Here is a 22471-nt window from a genome sequence, read left to right as displayed (position 1 = left end):
GTGTGATTTTTGTCTTTCTTACGGCTCTGGGATTTCATGCTGATGCAAATTTCTAGTAAACAGACCGCGGGTCACTCAAGTCCCAAGAAGAAGTTGTGTGTGTTTCACTGCAGAGGAGGGAACTCCGACATAATGTTTACATTAGCCCTGGAAGAGAGAGAGGAGGCAAGACAGTGGCCGGGCTCGGAGGAGGCACAATGCCCAAAGGAGGTGTGTTTTGTTGTGTGCATGTCATCTAAAGTGTACGGCGTACGTGCTGTATGTCAGCATGGTAGAGAGGGAATTGCTGTCTTGAGCGAGCACAGCAGATTTAAGGTGCATTTCCCAAAAGCGCAAGAACATAATGTACGAGGTTTTATTCCGGCAGAGACTCGGAGAACAACCAGACGCGGTTTAAACACAAAACAGTTTAAAGAGAAAAACAACCACGGGGAAAACAAATGTTTCCAATCTGTTATTTACACTGTTGATGTTGGAGCCCGTTGAATATTCAGTAAAATAAAATTAAAAAACAGATCGAAACACAACTGCTTTTGATTTAAGTCTTGTAAAAATGAGCTTGCACCCGATTGGCCGAATGCTACTGTGTTGAAAAAGTCCAATATTAATCATGTCTGTAATTAATCAGAAGCCCAATGAGGGAAATAAGAGCTCCGGGAGCAGGTGTGATGCTTTTACGTTTCTGTTTTCTTATCAGGAATCAGCCGCTGCAGGAATTTTGCAGCCATAATAGAGCAGGAGTTCATCATCCCACCATCCTTAAACATTTGGTGCCTAAAGGATAATTCTGACGTCCACTCTTTGATTTCACGCTGTTTTAGTTATCTGACCTTAGCTGTACTACCCTTGAATAGTTTTTTCATGATCTTTCCTTTAGCATTAATCAGGTATGCCCACATCTATCAAACACAACACATAAATGCATACACTTAAATGAAACAGAGAAGAAGAAGTGAAGGCACTGCAGGGTCCTGGCAGAAAAGTGCAGAGGAAGAAAATGAAAAGCAAAAACCAAAATTACAGGCTACGCGAGCAGATAAGAAAGCAGAAGGACTGACATTTAAATAAAGGAAGGGCTGGAATTAAAATACACAGGAAACTTATTAGGGAACAACATGCAGGTGAAATTAATCAAAGAGGCCAGACAATCACAAAGGCAGGAATAAGACGAAACACAAGAAAGTGAACAGGAAGTAACTATAAAAGAGGAACAAGCAAGCGAATAAAGAGACAAAGAGTCATAATCACATTTGGGAAATGTAATGAGTAAGAAACACGGGGGGCTGGGTCTTACAAAACCCTGCAACAGGAAGAAAAACAGGGCCACAAAAGCCAACATTTTGAGGCTTTGCCATAAAACATAAGGTTGCAATCAACAATACCGCTCAGATTTATGACCTTTGTGTGTTTCTAGAGAAGTTTCCTGTCACGTTTTAAGCTTGGCCCTAATAACAAGCGTTTTGTCTTTGATTTGCAGGAAGTTGTTCGTCTAGTTAATTATGTCTTCAATACACTGAATCACTGACTTTAAAAGGTCGGGGTCTCAGGGGTACACAGATTAATATAACAGTCTGATAATCCATTAGCATGTTTATGGTACGTTAGCACATGTTTTTCCAGTATGTTACTTAGATGTGCACGTTAAGAGATAAAGAAAGATGTCATCGCTTGAGATGAGTTGAAAACCAGAAAAGTGCAGAGCCATAAGTTCTTCCCACTAGTCTGCTTTTGGCTCAGGGTGAAGATAAATCTGGCGACGCTCATCCTCTCTTTGTCTCTCTCATTCCGCACATTCTTTGGCTTCGCCGTCTGTATTTCCGGTGTGACTCCTCGTCTCCGTTTGAATGCCTCGCTTGTTTCTCTTTCACCTCTGGTTCCCTTCATCGCTCCCTGCGGTGCCTTATTTTTGTCTTCTTCTTTGTCCTGCCTTGTCCTCTCTGTTCTCCAGCCTCATTTTGTTTCATTGCAGTTTGTTTCCATCTTTGCCTTAAACCCTCCCTCCTGAGCCTCCGTTCTCACGTCTTATTTTTCATTCCCTTACTTCCACACAACCCCGCTGCTTATTGAATCCTGACTGAAGGAGATCCAAGCAGCATCGGGCTATCACCTGTCATTGATTGTGCACACTCCATAAAGCAGCCTCTCCTCTTTCACTAATATGACAATTAGGCCGGCCCCTGGGAAATCTATGAGATATATTTAAGTAGAACATTCACAAAATACTCTGCTGCATGCTTTATATCCCTTTCCATGTAGCAGCAGCCTCATGTACAAAACCCTGAAGGTCAACCTGGTGTAGCTCGCCCTGAGGCGAAGGAGTACTTCTTGGAACATTAATCCCTCTTTCCATGTGTGTGTCTCCTCTAACACAAGTTACTTCACTGTTAAAGCCTTCACGTTTTTGTTGTCTCCACTGAGTTACATCTGCAGACCTTTATTCACAATGAAAACAAGCTTCTGGCACTGGTAGCGCTAGTGTTAGCTTTAGCGGTAACAAGAGGGCAGCAGCTTGCAAATAGAAAAAGTTGTTCACAAGCAGAGCAGAAGACAGTGAGCGTTTATATGGAGTAGTGTTCCTGTCCACCTTCAAGTACATCCACTATTCACCCCTTGCTTTTGTTCTCCACTAACTCCTTACAGTAAGTAAAAATCTGGCTTTTCAGCTGCCTGCTGGTATTTGGTGCTAAGCGGCGAGTGTATAAAGTCTCCAGTTTGTTGATGGAAGCAATGAAACTGAAATACCATATAAGCGCGCAGCTAGGTTATACTTTGTGGGTCAGTTACTGAGCGTTTGCCATGCATCACATGTCAAAGTAATCACATGAGCTATTGCTATTACAGGAAAAATACACACATTACCTGCAAACACCACATTTTTGTCAAAAAGAAAAATTTGCCTCATAAAATGGTAATAATAGGATTTGAGTCGAAATAGATCGCATTTGTGTTCCTTCTTCCTCTGCAGGCTTTTCAATGCGACCAGTGTGAAAAAGGATTATATTACAGACTACTGCTTGAGTACTGTTTGATACCCCTGCATAATACTCAAAACCCTCCCTGTTAAATATTTCAATCATAAATACCCAAACCACCACCGCTGTGTTCCCATTAATACCGCTCCATTTCATTACCATTTTCGCTATATCTAGGACACGCATAATCTCGGGTTTCTTTCAACTCTTCATCCAAATTTTTAGCGCGAGTACCTCACAGCTGTGCGATAGAAGCACAATGAGAACATGCACATCATCAAGACTGGGGTTAAGGCAGCGCGGGAGAGAAGCGAGAGCATAACGAGATGGTAAAGGGAAGAAGAAAAGTTGGACCGAGGAGAGGAGGAAGCGAGAGCCATGGCAACGGTAATAAGTGACAAAAGCATTTCAGAGCATATTAGCGTCTTCATTTGATGAGGAGGTGTTCTATTTGCATGCAAAGTACCCAGACCCCTGCAGCAGAGGGTCAGTATCTATCTATAACCAGCATCCAACTCGACACTCCCCGTCTGAGTGTTTCCTCTTCTCTTTCAAGTCTGTGTTCTTGAGTCCTTATCAGATCGGCATTAGTCTTCATTAGGGCTTTGCTTAAGACTGTAGATATCATTGATTGGCTGGTGATTTGTTATATAAGTCGGCCACAGAGGAAATCATTCTGGGTCGGCGTTGATGAGCTCCGGGGAGATACCTAAACACTACACCCACCACCCCGTCCCCACCTTTTTGACAGCTTGAAAATGACCTGCCTAAAAACCCAATCGAATCGGTCTGAGACGGCGTTTGAGTCGCACAGACCAACGACTCTGTGGAAACTCAGCTGTGCTGCTGAGTTGAGAGCACTCGGACTTACTGTAAGCTTGACCAGCTAATGTTTGCGTTTTTCCTCCACAGTTGTCATTTGCTATCTGTGTTAACTATTTGGCACCCAAGAAGGGCTTTTGGGATTGTTCCCACAATCCAGCTCAGTCCCTGTATTTATTTATGTGTCACAACATTGGAACAGTACCCCCGCGGTGCAAGAGCTGACAATTTTCCACTGACAGTGTAGTTTGGGTTTTTTTTGTAATCCAGGGAGTCCACACGATGTGCCAACTGCAATATGACTTCAGTGACATCCACTGCCATTTTAATTTTAAACACGGAGCGCTATAGCACCCTGGGGTTGAATGTTTCGGATTAGTGTCTCCTACAAATGGCAAAATGTATATGTGACTTGTAGTATGCTTGGTTCAATGATAATGGCATAGCACTGTACAGCTTGCATCATGCAGCGATGCTGCTGAATGGACTGGCTGTTGCCATTTGTCATAATTACGGAGATGCTTTGGCTCAGAACCATTTGCATGTGTACACACACACACACACACACACACACACACACACACACACACACACACACACACACACACACACACACACACACACTTACTTGGTTTAATACTGGTGTACCTACTTATTCTGCTGTCCAATGAAATTGTATAGCCCTGGGTGTCTAATTATACTAATCGAATGCATACCGCCTGGCATTTATTCATACATTATTAATAGCAGAAACAATAGAATCTCTGATTGGATATACTGGCTTCCTGACTTCTCATCTTCTCCCTGTTTCTTACTCTTTCCCACTTATCTCCCACTCCATCTCTCTCTTTCTCTCTACCCCATGACCTCCTTTCTTCTCCCTCTGACTCTTTTCCCCTTCGTCTCCCGTAATTTGCTTGTGGGTGTTGAGTAATTAGCATTCCTTTCACTTTTATTCTGATGTCAGTGCGGGGAATTTGAGAAATGTCCCATAAAGATTATATGTCCCGATAAGGTTATGTCTGAGACTCCATTAAAGAGATGAGCTGCACAATGGCTGCTTGTATCCTTCGGGAAAAAGAGGGCGTGTGTAGGAGAGAGACTGACGGTGACTACAGACCGAGGCTCGTGCAGCCTTTTCTCTTTCATTAACACAAACATTACAGTGAACTAACTGCTGGTTAGTTTTACCAAAACCTCCACAACCTCGTATACTGTGTTGTCCACTGAAATGCTGATGATGTTTAGGTCAGCGGTCCCCAACCTTTTTTGCGCCACGGACCGGTTTATGCCCGACAATATTTTCACAGACCGGCCTTTAAGGTGTCACGGATAAATACAACAAAATAAAACTAGTACTGGTACCGAAAAAAGGAAGATTTATTCATAACACACGTGAAAAGACCCAGGAACACAGAGTTAACGATCAAAACGATAACAAAATAACGCTGAAAACCGATAAAAACCCTGAAAAACCATATATTTCACACCTGAGTATCAACTCTCGCGGCCCGGTACCAAACGACTCACGGACCATTCCGAGGCCCGGGGGTTGGGGACCGCTGGTTTAGGTTACCACATAGGTAGTCGCATGATTGTAGACCAACTTTTAGCAGCAGTAAGTTGCAGCGATGGTTTTCTGTGTGAATTTATCTCTCACATTATTGTGGAGGACATCTGGGAGATGCTTCTTCACAGCGTTGCTTCAGCTCGTTGAGGTTTGCAGCATTCGTTTATGCGCAGGTCCCTGAAGGTCCACCACCAGCGATTCTTTGTCAGCCGTTGTGTTTGAGGTTTGCTGCTGTGTGCTGGGATCTTTGTCCTGTTGATGACCCAGTTTAGTCCAAGCTTTAGCCTCGCATTTAACTCTAGAACTCCAGATATACAGAGGAGATCATTCACTTGAGTTTCATTTGTAAAGATCAGACCATCCCTCCACCACCGTGCTCACAGTCAGTATGAGGTGTTTGGTTTTCTCCAAATGTGCTGCTGTGCATCATGGACAAACAGGTCCACTCTGGTTTGTAGGTCCAAAGGACATCGTTCCAGAAGTCTTGCGTTTTGTACAACTCTAAGCTGTGCTGTCGTGCTTATTTTAGAGCAGGGGTAACAACTCCAGGCCTCAAGGGCTGGTGTCCTGCAGGTTTTAGACGGCACGATCTGATATCCTCGTGTCGGTGTTGGTCCCACATCATCATAATAAATGTTGTTCCAGGTTCAACATTGCAAGTGACCAATCACATTGTTGTGATGTCATACTTTTGCGACTTCGGAAAAAAACGCCGTAAAAAAAAATCTACTTAACTTGTGAGAAACCGCCTCTGTCCGCTGATCCAGCAATTTGAATTCTTTGCATTTCAGGATACTGTTCTTTAATAAACGGTAAACATTATACATATTGTCCTTGCAAAATTGGAATTTCATAAATGAATGAAGCCCTTGGCTTGCAAAAGTATTATGTCACAACAATGTGATTGGCAGTGTTGGTCAAGTTACTTGAAAAAAGTAATCAGTAACTAATTACTGATTACTTCCCCCCCAAAGTAATCCCGTTACTTTACTGATTACTTATTTTCAAAGGTAATTAATTACTTAGTTACTTAGCTACTTTTTAAATACACGATTTACAACCTGAATAGGTGATAAAGTGATAGATCTTTCAGCCCAATTCTACTTTTTCTACATAATCCATCATACAAAATGTAATCAAATGGAAAAGTCTCTTCTTTTTTTTTTTAACTTGTTTTATTAGTTTTAATCTTTAAACTTTATGCCTGAAGCAAAAATGTAATTATATGCAAAATTCTCTGACTGGAAGAAATTTGTTTAACATTTAAACCTATTTTCTGCACATTCCAGCACATAAAATAAAATAGGTTTTTTTGTGTTTACACTCACTCTTTCAAATAGATGCAAGTAAAACACATCAGAAAATAAATAAAGTCAAAGACTAGCGGTCCTTTTGCTCTATTTTCACCTGTAAAGCAGGAGTTGGGTAGGCGGAGGTTTACCCTGGTGCAGGTGTGCTGCAGCGGTCAGTGGAAGAATCCGCGAGTTTCTCTGTGAGTTTCCCATTACGTGGTAGCGCACTCGGTGCTTGCTTGGAAGTTTAGGGGAGTTTTTTCGCTGTAAAAAGAAGTTTTCTTCCCACACACAACGGACGCTAATGTTTTTGTCACTTTTAATGGAATCAAACTCAAAGTAAGGTCAGTACTTCCACGCTTTAAACGCTGCACGCTCATACTCTCTCCCGCACTCGATATATTATCCATTGTTGATCTGCACACAGCTGTTGTCACGAACATCGCACTTGCTTACGTCACTGTCATGAGACATTCTTGCAAAAAAAATCACGGTTTTAGTAACGCAGTAACGCAGCGTTCCTATGGGAAAGTAACGGTAATCTAATTACCGTTTTTGCAATAGTAATCCCTTACTTTACTCGTTACTTGAAAAAAGTAATCGGATTACAGTAACGCTTTACAAGTAACGCGTTACTGCCCATCTCTGGTGATTGGTCACTTGCAATGTTAAACCTGGAACAACATTTATTATGATGATGTGGCCACAACACCAACACGACGATATCAGATCATCCTTTTAGATCTCACCCGGTCAACGCACGTGAATCAAATAACTAGTTCATTACCAGGCCTCTGGAGAACTTCAAGACATGTTGAGGAGGTAATTTAGCCATTTAAATAAGCTGTGTTGGATCAAGGACACATCTAAAACCTGCAGGACACTGGGCCTTGAGGCCTGGAGTTCCCCCACCCCTGTGTTAGAGAGCAGAGTTTCTCTGGTAACCCTTCCAAATAAGCCACACTTGTTCAGTCTGTTTCTAATTGTACTGATGATGAATGTTAAGTTTAACAGGCTGACTGAGGCCTGTACAGTCTCAGATTGAGTTCTTATTTCTGAGTAGTGCACAGATGTCTCCTTCTAGGAAGACTGCGTTAACACATACAGACCAACAAACTGCAGACGCTGCTTTTATAGAGGTGCTCACACTTAATCAAGTGAATTTGATTAGCAGGGCTTTCTGTATCACATGACTGCAGGTTTTTGGAAATGTAGTATTTTTTTATTTGCTGGTGTTAGTGTATGCATCACATTTGTCATGATTGTGGTTTGAGGAGGTTTGTTTGGCACTGGCAGAGGGGAAGAGGTGATGCTCACGGTCACCTGAACTGAGGCGTGATGACTTTTTTAACAGGGAATGATGCACTCAAGTTACTCTAGTAAAAGTCAGCGATAAAAACATGGAGGTGGAAATGAGCATCACCGATGCCCTTTGATGGAAACAACAGCAGATATAACAACACTGTACAGTCAGCGTTACACCATGCGCGCCTGTGACCACAGGCAAATGTTAAAGCATTTTGCATAAAGAAATCCAGATTCAAATGTCAGGTGTTGTTAGATGTTGCAATTGTGCATCACTGTAAAAGAAAATGCTTTGTGTTTGCAGTGGTGGGGGGGTGGAGGGGACTGCCTCCCTGCGAGATTTTCAAAGCAAATGACGCCATGAGATAAGTGTGGAGCTGTGGGGCTTTGTAAATTGCTGTGTTTCTGTGGAATTCCTTTGAAAACACAATTTATTGCAAGGCAGGAAATTTACTATAATTACAGATGAGTCAGATCTTAAGACTATAACAACTTTATAAAGTTCTCTCTGGCAGCTCAGTCTCACAAACAGAGATGGGGGGGGGTAGCCAGCTCGTCATACCTTTTGAGGTTTGCGGTTTAAGTCGATATCAATTCTGAGTGCTTTCCTCCTTCAAGGCTAAGTGCTGGAGCCATCGTTTTGCAGATGGATTGTGTAGGCTAACTTCATTTGGGTATCATTTGTATTTCCACATGAATTACGTTCTAGACCTACAAGTCTCGGTGTTGCCCGGTGAAAAATGATTTGCGTCACTGGAAAGCATTTCATTTAAGTAAACCACCACTTCTCTTTCTCTCTGTCTCTCATACTGGATAATACGTGACGCGTATCGAGCCTGTCTCTCTCCCTTTATGCCCACAGAGGGTTTTATCGATTGGTGTATGGGACATACGTTGTCCTCTGTCTTTGACAGGATGTCAACCTCTCTTTTTCCTCTGATGTCTCTTTCCTGTAGGATTTGGATGTGTCATTGTGATGTGATGTTTGATGTGGTGATGCCACAGTGAGAGGTGGCTGACTGGACACTTCTCCTGGAGTGGATGACTTAATCCGTCACCCTGAGCAGATGTTTATCTCCCCTCCCGACAGGACGGAGACGCAGATGCTGTGTGAATACAAAGATGAACTCGAGAGAACTAGCCTGCTAGTGAATGTGTCTACCACACCTCACCCGAGTTCTCCCTTTTTCTATTTCCACAGACTCTGCAGTTGGGTTGCTATGGCAGCTGTGGCCCCTTCCTACTTCTTCCTGCTGTGTTGGCTGCTGCGAACGGCTAGCTCGGCTTTCCCGGAGGAACCAGGGCCCCTGAACTTCATCCCTACAGAAGGTTTGACCCCTCGCTTTCTCGCTCCTACTCCCTTTTCCTCCGTTGCATTTCTCTCACCCACGACATGATGTGAAGTGTTGGGTTACAGCCAAATGCGCATGGTGATGAATGAGGGGGGAGGCTACGGCGAAGGGTTAAGGTCACGATGGTGGCTGTGGAGATTTCACACAAAACGCGTTGAAGCGTGGGGTCACGCTCGGGAATGAGACTGAAGCCGTGGAAGGGGCTCTCGCATTCGTGACTTTCCCACACATGAGCTCAGACCCTTGAGAGATACGGCCCCTCGAACGCTCAGACTCTGTGGCTCCGTATCGGCTCTGCAGTCTCCGGCTTAGCCCTGATCTAGATTGACTGCAGTTCAATAATATTGACCGGTGGTTTTCCAGCTAAGTCCAGGCCCTTCTTTGTATATCAATAATGAACAGCTGAGCGTAGACGTGTCTGACTACTGGGTGCTGCCTATTGGCTAGGCTGCAGTAGACCCAACAGCTGTGGTTTACAGCAGGTATAAGTGGAAACAGAAGTCAGAGGCCCAATCACAGCGGGTCAGAGTGATGCAGAAACCGGAGCAAAGATAAGACATACAGGATAGGAATGAAGTAGAAGAAGAAAAATATAGAAATGAAAAGAAAAAAGCAGACTGTGCTGAGCACATGAAATAATATCAGATAGAAATATACCAGCTTTCCTTAGAAATCTGTGGTACAGCATGACTGGAAATGTTTTATTGCTTCCATCTTCGGTTCCCTTCCTCTTCCTCGATGTACAGCACTGATCATTTACCTTTCTGATATTTGTTTCTGTCTTTTTGAATTATCCGAATCAGCCGGCAGAACATGCATTGCCAAACTTGTCAACAAAAGGCTGCATGTAAATGAACAATCCATCAAAAGTGAATCTCAATCAGCCAACAAACAAAAACTTGTGAATATAATGACATATGAGGTGCAGATCAGACATCTTTCATTTTCAGATTATTTGTCTACGCTCCCCTCCGTGTCTCGGTACATTTAAAGTAGCGCGTCAGCTGTGCTTTCAAATGCAGATCTCAAATGCTTTCTCCACTTCACCTTGAATACCTGTTACTGAGGCTGAACTGTCAAAACAAACTAACACAAAACCACTTTTATGCTGAGTACTTTTGGCAAAGATGGATGTCCGTTTCAGAGAAGCCATTCTGTTTGATTTTCTGACAGTGGTGAGAAGATACCCCGTGTTTCTGGGCCGACCGCACAAAACGTGGCTGAGACAAGAGCCTCTGCACGTCCAGAGGATCCTGCAGGTCAATCGGACGCTCTACATCGGAGCGAGGTACGCGACCCACACACACATGCAGACACACGTGTAGATGTACCAATCGGGCCTGTACCTGCTGCTAGGTGAATAACTGGTTATGTCTTCATTGTGGCACCTGTTAGTGGGTGGATATATCAGAGAGCAGGTGAACGTTTTGTCCTCACAGTTGATGTTAGAAGCAGGAAGAATGAGCAAGTTTGAAAAAAGGCCAAACTGTGATGGCTATATGACTTGGAGCTTATAAACTGCAGGTCTTGCAGGGTCTTCTCGGTCCGTAGGGGTCAGTATCTTTTAAAAGTGGTTCAATGAAGGAACAGAGGTGAACGGTGCTCCTTGATCACTGTGGATAATGTGCTGAAAGCAAGAATCGTTCAGGAACGATTGAGGAGCACAACGTTGCTTTTGAGGTGTCGACTTGGCTTCTAAATTCCCCAGATCTCAGTCCGATCCATGGAGACTCCACCTCGCAACTTTTGCACACCTTGATGGTCATAATGTTATGCCCGATCAGTGTATATACTAATGTACATTATGTCACTTACCTGGGGTTTTAAAATCTCTTGGACTGCCTGTTATCACCAGAGATGGGCAGTAACGCGTTACTTGTAACGCGTTACTGTAATCCGATTACTTTTGTCAAGTAATGAGTAAAGTAAGGGATTACTATTGCAAAAACGGTAATTAGATTACTGTTACTTTCCCATAGGAACGCTGCGTTACTGCGTTACTAAAACCGTGATTTTTTTTTTGCGAGAATGTCTCATGACAGTGACGTAAGCAAGTGCGACGTTTGTGACAACAGCTGTGTGCAGATCAACAGTGGATAACATATCGAGTGCGGGAGAGAGTATGAGCGTGCAGCGTTCAAAGCGTGGAAGTACTGACCTTTGAGTTTGATTCCATTAAAAGTGACAAAAACATTAGTGTCCGTTGTGCGTGGGAAGAAAACTTCTCTTTACAGCGAAAAACCCCCTAAACTTCCAAGCAAGCACCGAGTGCGCTACCACGTAATGGGAAATTCACAGAGAAACTCGCGGATTCTTCCACTGACCGCCGCGGCACACCTGCACCACGGTAAACCTCCGCCTACCCAACTCCTGCTTTACAGGTGAAAATAGAGCAACAGGACCGCTAGTCTTTGACTTTATTTATTTTCTGATGTGTTTTACTTGCATCTATTTGAAAGAGTGAGTGTAAACACAAAAAAAATATTTTATTTTATGTGCTGGAATGTGTAGAAAATAGGTTTAAATGTTAAACAAATTTCTTCCAGTCAGAGAATGTTGCATATAATTACATTTTTGCTTCAGGCATAAAGTTTAAAGATTAAAACTAATAAAACAAGTTTTAAAACGGGACTTTTCCATTTGATTACATTTTGTATGATGGATTATGCAGAAAAAGTAGAATTGGGCTGAAAGAGCTATCACTTTATCACCTATTCAGGTTGTAAATCGTGTATTTAAAAAGTAACTAAGTAACTAAGTAATTAATTACTTTTAAAAATAAGTAATCAGTAAAGTAACGGGATTACTTTTTGGGGGAAGTAATCAGTAATTAGTTACTGATTACTTTTTTCAAGTAACTTGACCAACACTGGTTATCACTATATGTGTTACCAAGTAACTCACATCGCCAAGCGCCATCGTCGATGTAATGACCAGACACATCACGGAAAGTGAGTGACATTTGGTGACTTCACATGTGTGAAACATACACTCCTGACTCAAAGTGAGCAAGTTTAACTTCAGCTGTGTCCAGACAGGAAGCGAGAAGCAGCAGCCTGGTTAACCCTCCGTATCCCAGTGGCATTCCATTTGCATGAGAATTCCTAAATTTGCCTAAAGAACTACAGAAAAGCGTCCATGTTTTCATTTAGAAAGAAAAAATAGCTCTTTCAGTTTTCATCATGTCTTTCTCATTATCTCTTTCTCATCCTCTTCATCTTCCTCCTCCACCACTGCTCTCATCTTCCTCATCTCCACCTCATCCTCTTCCTCCTCACCTGAAGCGTCATCTCCAGAACCGAAGTCAGAGATTTAACCTAAGGCAACATGCAGATTAGACACATGACCTTCCGGCTTCTATACCACAGACAAAGAATTGGCTATAACAACAATAGCTGGTTCTAAGCTCATGTTATTCCAGCTAATGTTGGACTGGAGTTTCCTAAAAATCATACGTTCCCTCTGATAAACAGTTTCACTGCTTTAAGAGTTTGTTAGATCCAAAGTTAGATCCGTGTCTAACTTTCATGACAAGGACGGATTTCGCGTCACCGACTCATCGACCCAATTTGTTGCTGATGCTGGCGAGAGCATTTGAGCTGACCTGGGCACCATAAAATATTTAACGTACACATATCAGTTTTTATTCCCAATTTATTGTTAAATAAATTATACACAATATATTTTGTACAATATATTTAAATTCATAACCAGTAGAAGAAACTCAACCACTATGAGGTGCAGAGTTTCCACAACTTCAAGGAGGTAGATACGAACAAGCAGCTGGCAATACCAAACAGCTGAAGCAACCACCAGTGAGAGTGCAGGGCAGTGCTGGACACGTGACAGCGTGGTGAATGGAACAGATGGTTAGCTAAACAACCGGCACCTGAAATGTCTGCGAGCACCCAGAAGCCACAAGCGAATCGCTCCCCATGTGGATACTCCTTAGTGCTAACGTCAGGATTCATCTCAGAGGAAATGTGCAAGTACAGCTGAGGCTGAAGTACTCCCAGATGTTACATCAACACACGCAAAAAAGTCAATAGTTTTTGACCCGTGAAACATGGTACCACAAAGCCCAGGATGTGTAGCCTGTGGGACCTGCTTGGACCATTAGCCTTTCTTTAATAAACTTTGTCTCTTGAGAGACTTAAAGAGACTCTGTGGATCCTGAGCGATCAGCCAAAAGTATCAGGAGACTAGCTTTTAGTAGCCTCGAGTCCACTCGCACAGCATAGGAACATAAATACTGAAGAACTGGTGACATTTGGAGAATGACGGCAGAACATGACCAGTAAAACATTAGCTAAAGAGATGTGAGAACTGATGTTTTTAGAACACTTGTAAAATTTTCTATATCGATTATTTTATTTACTTCTTTCCAGAATATGACATTTTCTTCATTATAACCATTAATGCCAACCTCACACTGGTCAAAAAACACTTACATTACCATTCCCTATTAAATCGATTAGCTTGTTTATGTACTGGTTTCACACGAGCCAATTAAACAGTAAATACACTGACATTCACAGTATATTATACTTTCATTTTGTATATTTAGAGCACTCTAAGACACACACGCATTTGTACAGCACTTTATGTTATGTTTTCACACTTTTATCCATCACACACACTTGACCATGGACTGGAAGAGTGGATGACCTGCTCCACGTCCACAGCCACTGCCACCCCCGATGTGTAATTATTAAACAGCATATGTAATTTTCAGTCATCGGTTCCTCCTGAAATGTCTCGCCTTTCAAATGCAACACATAAAACAACACTGTCAAACACGCTGCACCTGATTCTGCGATACTGTTATAATGACAGCTTGGACACACACACGAAGTTAGTAAGGAGTAATTGAGATTAGCTTGCTCGCAGGGTAATAAGCGTCTCCCCTCAGGTTTTAGCATGTATTATTAATCTTCCAAAAGAAGTTTATTGACAAATAAATTAATAGTTACAAGGCAGACCTCTGAGTTAGTAGGAACCTGGCAGACTGGCACAGCTGCTTCGTGTTACTCTGACATCTGTTAGAAGAAAACATGTGTGACAGCAACACGATGCCACCACGGTAGCAGTTCTCCTTCTCAAACAGGAACTTTAGAACTGAGCACATGGAAACGTTATGTAGGCCTGAGCGGAATAGCCTTGTAGCCATGTTGAAAAGATAACCACGAGCCACGGCGTGCTGCGTGCCATCTGTAAACATTAAGACAGAAAGATTGAATGCATGTTATCGTTTTATTACTAGCTAGTAACGTGTTCCTTTAGCTGTCGCTCTCTTCTGTGGAGTAGCTGCATGTGAGGGCTGATATTTGACCTGACAAATATCAAGTTGAGTGATTTCTAGTTTGTTCTCCGTGTGATGATGGTCCCCATATGCCTGTCAGTCTGCTGAAGGCAGTGATCCTGAACAGATAGTAGCCCCGGTGGTCAGAAAGGCCGGAAGCCCAGTCTCCTCACCTGCGCCACTGCTGTGCAACATCTGGTTCTCCATCGACGCCATTCAGGAGCCGACCTGAAGCAACCGTGCTAAAAAAAAGAGCATGCACGTTAAGATTTACTGTCCATGTTGTCCAGAAAGTAACACAGTTTGAAACATCCCGAAAGAAGGAGACAGTTAGTTTCTACATATGGTGCTGATTATTTGCTGTAGTGGAAGGAAGATTGAAGCGGTTTCCAATAAGAGACGCCGCTGTCCTCCAGGAAATGACCCAGTCTCCTGCCTCCAGCAGGCCTAACTTCACTGCTGAGACTCGGTAGTAAATATATCAAACTATGTAGCTTGGTTCCAGCCATTCTGTCTGCACCGGGAGGATCTATAAGCACACATATGCACACGGTCGGGCAATAAAACTTCCCTCAGACAACTATAGCTACTGCAGTCTGAAGGTCTGCTTTATAACAAGCGGCCATGAAACACTTAAAAAATTAATTTGAATTTACAGCTGTAGAAATTGTTCCTGAACAGGAGGAGAAATCTGATCTGAATGTCAACCAACCGGATGATGAGAAAATACTAAGCTTACAGGCGGGGCAGCGGGGGAGGCAAGCAGAGAGAAAGTTTCGAGACTATATTTCTATCTTTTTGTAAGTGGCTAATAGTGTTTGTGGCTTCCTGGTGGTAAACGATCAGCCTGGAAAGAAATAGATCCATGTGCAAACGCATTTGTGAGCCAGAGACGGCCCAGCAGGGTGACTGAGTTTTAAAATGTACACTGTATGAATAAGTACCTGTGGTGGCAGGTATGACTGCCAAAAGCTTCGACAGAGTGCGTGGCCTGATAAGACGCCTCACTCATCCCCAAATCCTGTCGCCATTAGCATAGTTGCTCCTCTGACTGCAAGCACTGCTAAATCCCTGCCCCAGACGCCCGCTGAGAGCTGCTACCTCTCCGTGTCCTCTTCCCATCCCCGCTAAATGAAAGTAAACTCTGTATTTGACTGGTGCCAAGTGGAGTAAGAGTCTTGCTGCGTTAAGCCCCATTTCATTGCTGTTAAGACGAGCAGCTGTGGATCCTGTGGTCCTCAGCCCCGAGTCAGATCCAACAGGCAAATCCACACAAACATAAACCAATTGGAGAGTTTACCAATTGACAGCATGACTGAAGGAATGACTCAAACTCTTGAATAACTGTTCCACTTGTAAGATGTTTGTGCCGTCAGTCTGTGTGCGTGTAGGCGTGTATGTGTGTGTGCGCGCATGTTTTATCTGCACATTCTGCATTACCTGGAGTGGGAAGTGATAACTTGCTGCCAGTCTGGATGTTTTTTACTGTGTTAGCCTGCTAATGTGACTCTTGAAGGTCAGTTGGCTTGTGGCAGTCAGACAGGGAGACACTCTACTGAGGCCGGAAGGGAAAGTTTAGTATGTAAAGCAAGCAAGCAATTTATTTATGTAGCACTTTCAGACCAATTCAGGCTGGAAACAAAGTGCTGTACACTTGACATGGCAAAAAAACCGGTACATTAAATTAAGTTTAAAAAAAATAAATAAATAAAATTAAATAATAATAATTAAAATTAAATAAAAACAATAAAATAAGTGCATTAGATTAAATTATAGCAGGAAAATCACGATCAGACTGTGAAAAGCCAAGGAGTAAAAATGGGTTTTAAGTAGTGCTGTCAGCGTTAATCTCGTTAAAATGAAGTTAACGGCATAACTGCTCGTTAACCCATTGACGCCATGCAGCCCCACGCACGGGGCGATCCGCGATAACTCGCTAACAGAGATTTACCGCGTTAATGAGGTTATGGCTTTAACGTAATCTTAACGAGATTAACGCTGACAGCACTAGTTTTAAAAATGGACAATGAAGGGGCCTCACTAATGTGCAGAGGCAGGTTATTCCAGAGGTTAGGAGCAGCCATAGAGAAGGCCCTGTCCCCTCGGAGCTTCCTCTTGGACCCTGGTACCTCCAGGAGCAGCTCGTCAGCTGACCTGAGAACCCGGGGTAGGGCTGTGCGATATGACCAAAATCTCATATCCCGATATAAGAATTCTATCGTCCCGATAACGATATAAATCACAGAAATGTAACATTTTCTGTAAATTCTGTGAATCTCGGGCAGCTCGTCTTGCGGGAAGTGTTTCCAGCTGCGCGTCACGTAGCTGGAGTCGAGTGTTTTAACCGATGCATGAAACGATACATTTTTAGACATAAGTTGTAACGGCCGCCGTTTTCTTTGTGAGTATTTATTACACGGCGTGCTGCGGGGAAAAGCCTGTTCTAACATTTGAGTCTAAGGTTTATTTTTTGGCACCTGGCGGCTCTTTTTTAATTCTCATCCGTAAATAATTTGCTCTTTCACGTGATTCAGTTTATTTTGAAAAGTCTCAACAGGATCTTGAGCTTTATTGTGAAAGGTTTATGTGGAACATAAACAAGCGGACACGCGATGGTGTGACCGTCGTTGTTGCTAACCACAACCCATAAAAACAGGCGCTTGTCCGTCTGTAGTGTGGTTATATAAAATATAAGAGAAAGAGAGAACTTTAAGAAATTAATATAGCCACTACAGTGACCATCAAAAAGATGAAAAAATTATTGCCGTAAACAGTTTATTTTGCGACACCACGAAACAAAGATAGCGTAAAATGAAATGATAGACGTTTTTATATCGTCATCCGGTATATATCGTTATATCGAACAGCCCTAGTAAGGATGGCAAGACCGTTAAGCATTTAAAAACAAACTTTGGAATTTTAACATGAGCTCTAAGACATACAAGCCAGGTTTGGAGTAATGCGCTCTCTTTTGCAAGTTCTGGTAAACAAGGCTGAGAGTGCAACTCTCAGGATCACCTCACCGCGTTACCAAAAACATGAAAAATGAATGAAAATAACAGGAACTGCTTTTCAGCTTCCAGCAGTGATCGTTTTGCTGTACGGTGGAACAGCGACGCCCGTCTCTCTCCATCACACTCAAAAGACTTAAGTACACTTCAAGCCACAGTTCTGTTCCTTTGGACTGTAGTGTTGCTTTTCCATTGAACGTTGTTTTGGACATATCTTTCTCTGCCTTATGCTGAATAAAATATATCTGTCGATGCCACTCACCCTAAGAGGCATTCAAACACCTCATCAGCAACCAGATATCAAATAAATGCCCAAACCTTGTTTTGAGCAGTTCTATTTGAGAACTGTTTCCTTTCTGCCAAACTGCATCTGCAGATTGTATCACTTTAGAGAAGAAGGCGCACAACTACCCATGACCCATGACCAGAGGCTCATGCTTAAGACTGAGGGTGTCAGTCATAGCAGAGCCATAATGTTATCTGCATGCTTATTTTGGCCGCTGAATATCCAAATGTCCTAAATTTAATGTCTGAAGAAGGCCTTTGATCAAACTGTTGCTCTCTCAGTAAAATGCTGATGGCGTGCAGGATGTGGTCTGCAGATACCTGATGTCCCCTCTCTCGCATCCTTACACCGGACTCCTCTCAGTCATTAATGTCGGTGTCAGTTCCTCCATTTTTGTTCCTTCACTGCTGTAACTTCTGCTGCACGCTGGATTTTCACTCAGAAAAGCAGCACAATACTGCAGCTATGGCAAGAAAAAACATCGTTGTCCTTTATTTATCCAAGTAAAAGTCTCACTGAGATTCAAATCTCTTTTCTAAGAGAGACCTGGCCAAGAGGGCAATTTGAGAGGTCTCGACCTTCAGCCTGCTGGTGTTTGTAGAAAGTTCATGAGCTGGTTGAGTAAGAAAATAGTTTCGATTGAGCCTGTGTTGACTTTGAATTACCAGGTCAAAAGGTTTGGAGGCATTTCTAAAATAATAACTCCGGCACGTGGGTATCGTACACGTAGATGAGGCTACAAAGAGACACTTGTTGATTGTGCTCTCAGGAAAACCTATGAGGTGATTTGAAGGCTTAACACACATCTTGCAATATAAACGTGAACTCTTTTCACACCCTTAACTCCAACCTTATGTCACAAGCAGCACACAGAAACTGGCTAACGCGCATGTAAACAAAGAAAAGCATCCAGGCTTTGCATCATTCGAACAACCTGAAGTGCAGAAGGAAAGAGAAGCAGCAGTGTAAATAATTCCTCATGGTCTGCACTACGAGAGACAACAGTGCTGGCTGCCAGCCCCACCGACTCGGAGGCCTTTTGCTGTATTCATCATGCCGAGACGATGCTGAAGCAGCCTGGATGAGATTACGTCTCACTCTCTCGCCCTCTCCGCTGATTTGAGGATGCTTAAACTTTGACCTGTTAAGCAGGGATACACCAAGCCATTGTTTGGTGATTTTGCACTTCTTCGCCACTTAACAATTCTCCCGCTCTGATGTGCTGAAAGGGCTGTAATATTCCGACACAGCAACAGGAAGTGAAGATAAATTATTCAGAAGAGGGGTGACCTGCTGGCTCTTGGCCTACCTGGGCTCTTATCAAGCATGCATTCTCACAGCCGCCTCTCTCGTTAAAATTAGATGCAAACACACACAGATACACACTCTCCAGCTCACATGAGCAAGCACTTGTGCGCCTCGCCTTCTGTGAAAGAAATTAGGAGAGTTCGTGCAGCACAGATGGAAGGTAGAGCTGGGTCAGAGATGGATCGATACTGCGGGACTAACATGGCTGTGGCAGATTTACAGATTAGCCACTTCAGAAGAAACCCATGCTTCAGATCCGTCCTGGCCCTCATCAATATGCAAACGTCAGCTGTTAGCTTCTTAGCCTAACTCTGGTTTAGGAGGCATTTTTCAAGGTTACTGCAAACAGCAGACTAAGAGTGCAAAAAAAGAAGTGTTTGGGAAGTCATGAATACATGCATGGTGTTAGGGTTTTGGACCACGTGTGGACAGCGTGTTGGGGCGTGAAAGCATCAGTGTAACAACTTGATTAAATCATCCATTAATTCAGTTTTAGGACTAGAAAAGACTGATAAGCCAAATTTGGGGCCATTTTTCTGTATATATTGGGACAAACGGAAGACACTGTAAAGCTCTTCCTTAATCTCTGTTGCTCTTATGAACTTTAAATGAATAAACAGCATTTCTGTGTGTGTTTGCGTCACATAGCTGCGTGTGCTGTGGCTAAATTATACACAAAGCAAACACAGGTTACAAATGCAGATGATGTACTCGAGCTAGCAAAAGAATCCACGTTAGGAAGGAGCCGATGTTGCCTTGCTGTTAGCTCTGGATGGAGCTGTGCTGTCTAACTCCCTCTCTGTGTCTCCCTCTCCAGGGATGACCTTTTTCGTGTGGAGCTGGACACCACTGCAGGAGATGAGATGTTTTACAACAAGGTAAGCACCTTCTTAGCAGACACGCATGGCAGTTACAGCCTTTTAGGTGCGCACGTCACTTGTCTCCAAGCTGGAAAATGTCATTTTCCACGAGAGAAATGCCAGGGTAAGCCGCAGCATTTATCCGTGTTTCATTTCATTTATAGAAAAGAACGTGGGAGTCAAACAAGAACGACATCCGGATCTGCAGGATGAAGGGCAAACATGAGGTGAGGCGGCGTCTGTCTGTCTTAATCATGCTGCAGAGTCTAAACATCCAACAGATGCAGACTAACTTTAGTCATGTTTGTGTCTTTATTTGCATCCAGTAATTCTCCTTTTAGCTCTGATTTTGTCTCCACTCCCTCCTGGGCAAAGTATCCGGCTCTTGAGCCGATAAATGCTCCGCCGTGTTTTCCAGCTCGACACTGAGCCTGCAGACCTGAGTACTGTGTGTTTGGGGAGGTTTATTCGCTAAAAGCTGCTCGCTGTGCCAGAGAACAGCATCGACCAGAAAAGTGACACTCGGCCGAAACAGTGGACAAGAAAATCAAAAGTACCCACTTAAAGACACAATAAATCTCAGTGGAGCAGCAGAATCAGGTGGCTCGGTCATTTTTAGAAGACTCTGTCACGTATAAATCATGTTGATATGATTTGATCACAGCAGCTGAAACGGCTCAATCGCTTTTCCAAACAACAGTAGCTCGTAATCCATAAAATCCGTAAAGGGATGATATTAAAAATGTATTTTATTGCTCTGTATGAACTATAAATGGTTGTAGCTGAAGGAGACTTTGGACATGCCTGGTTGGTGGATAGAAACTTGATTTTATTTTGCATTTTCTCTGTTTTTCACCACTTTTTTTCATATTCTCTGAACTGTTTGTCGTTTCATTTCGTCATTTGCATTTGCGGTAAATTGGAGTGAGTGGTGTCTCTCTGCAGCTTGAGTTGTTTTGCAGCACATGTGAGCTGCACAGTGGCACAAAGTCAGTAAAAAGCTGTTTAAATCAATCAGCTTCCTTTGAAAAATCCTTCAGCAAGGCTTCAGTTACACTGTCTCTGCACACATGTGCACACATGGGCACACGCTTTGCTCTCCTAAATTATGCCACGTTTTACCTTTTTTGCCTGGAGCCTTGGTTTCTCTGTGCCAGTCATCTGATTGTCAGCCCTGCTGGCGCAGCCTTAAGAAGGAGGGCTGTGACCACATATTATTGTCCCTGCTCATCCAAGCCGTCACTCACGAGCAAACGTGCACATCGATTGGAAGAGCACGCAACGTTAAACTCATCCCACCATCGTGAGTTAGGCCTGCAATCTGTGCCCTCGGAAAATGCAGGTGGGCGTCAGGAAGCCGAGGCGGTGAGGAGGGATGGGGTAAAATGTCCCTGCAGCCGGCGGCAGCCCACGCCTGAATACCTCTTATATCTCCGGCACACACACTCAGTCCTTGCTGCTGCTGTCTGCCGAACACACAAACATCACGTATTCAGTGTCTGCGTGTGTGGGTGTATGCAGCTGTGATGGTTGTGGTTGACAGGGGAAACATGGGCTCTGTCCCCTCCAGGCACACAAAAAATGACTTATTTAACACAGTGAGAGAACACCTGACATTAAATCTGTGTGAGACATCGCCAGACAGAAGCACAACGGAGAATAGTGGGACAGAGACAAAAAGCTCGGCACAGAGAAAGGAGGGGGCGAGTGTGGGTCCCTGTTGGCCGGCCCTGCGGAGAGCCGTGGGGCTGACTGAGATATGAAAGGTCTTCTTGCCCCTAATGACTGTGCTGCCTGGTAATGCTGTGAGTCACACGGCAATGTGAGGAAGATAAGAACACTGCCAGGTCCTCTCAGTCAGCTCTCTGGGCTCAGATGCATTTGAAAAGACGTGCGTGTGTGCGCGCGTTTGTGTGTCTGTGTGATTGCATCCAATCATGCACTCACTCCCTGACGGTACATCTTATATTTGCTGTTAAAATATGACTTGAACGCAGTTATTTTTGTTTCAGTAATTACACTGAAAACAGTACAATGAACATTTTTAATTAACCTCTGACAGTATTAACAAAGATGCAACATTTTGAAGGTTTTTCTTTTTGAACATATTACATATTCTGTTTCTGTTTTCTGCCAGAATAAGTACAATTATTATAATCACTCGTATTTAAAATGCATGTTTTAAAAATTCTGTAATTTTTTTAACCATGCAGAGGCTGCTTTACTGCCTAAGTAATGATATGAAGACATAGCAAAACCACTAACCAAACACGAAATAATTTGTGGCAAACCAAGAGCTTGATAAAGAGAATAGCAGCAGTATTTTTACAGTAAATGCAAACATCCATCCATAATATTTTCTTCCACTTATCTAGATCAGTGTCTTAGGGT

General features: G+C 43.2%; 1 protein-coding gene across 1 annotated transcript in view; it reads left to right on the top strand.

The window, feature by feature from the left end:
• sema6bb (sema domain, transmembrane domain (TM), and cytoplasmic domain, (semaphorin) 6Bb) overlaps window positions 1-22471 on the top strand; it is a 127545-nt gene that overhangs the window by 47826 nt on the left and 57248 nt on the right. The window contains exons 2-5 of the mRNA XM_026159696.2: window positions 9163-9290; window positions 10487-10601; window positions 20038-20098; window positions 20245-20307. Of these exons, the coding sequence (XP_026015481.2) occupies window positions 9182-9290; window positions 10487-10601; window positions 20038-20098; window positions 20245-20307 (348 nt within the window). The 5' untranslated portion in view covers window positions 9163-9181. The remainder of the gene's footprint in view (window positions 1-9162; window positions 9291-10486; window positions 10602-20037; window positions 20099-20244; window positions 20308-22471) is intronic.

This window comes from Astatotilapia calliptera, chromosome 23 (genome assembly GCF_964374335.1).
Source record: "Astatotilapia calliptera chromosome 23, fAstCal68.1, whole genome shotgun sequence".
NCBI classification, from domain to species: Eukaryota; Metazoa; Chordata; class Actinopteri; order Cichliformes; family Cichlidae; genus Astatotilapia; species Astatotilapia calliptera.
The sequence above is the reverse complement of the archived record's forward strand: the minus strand, read 5'-3'. Positions and strand labels throughout refer to the sequence as shown.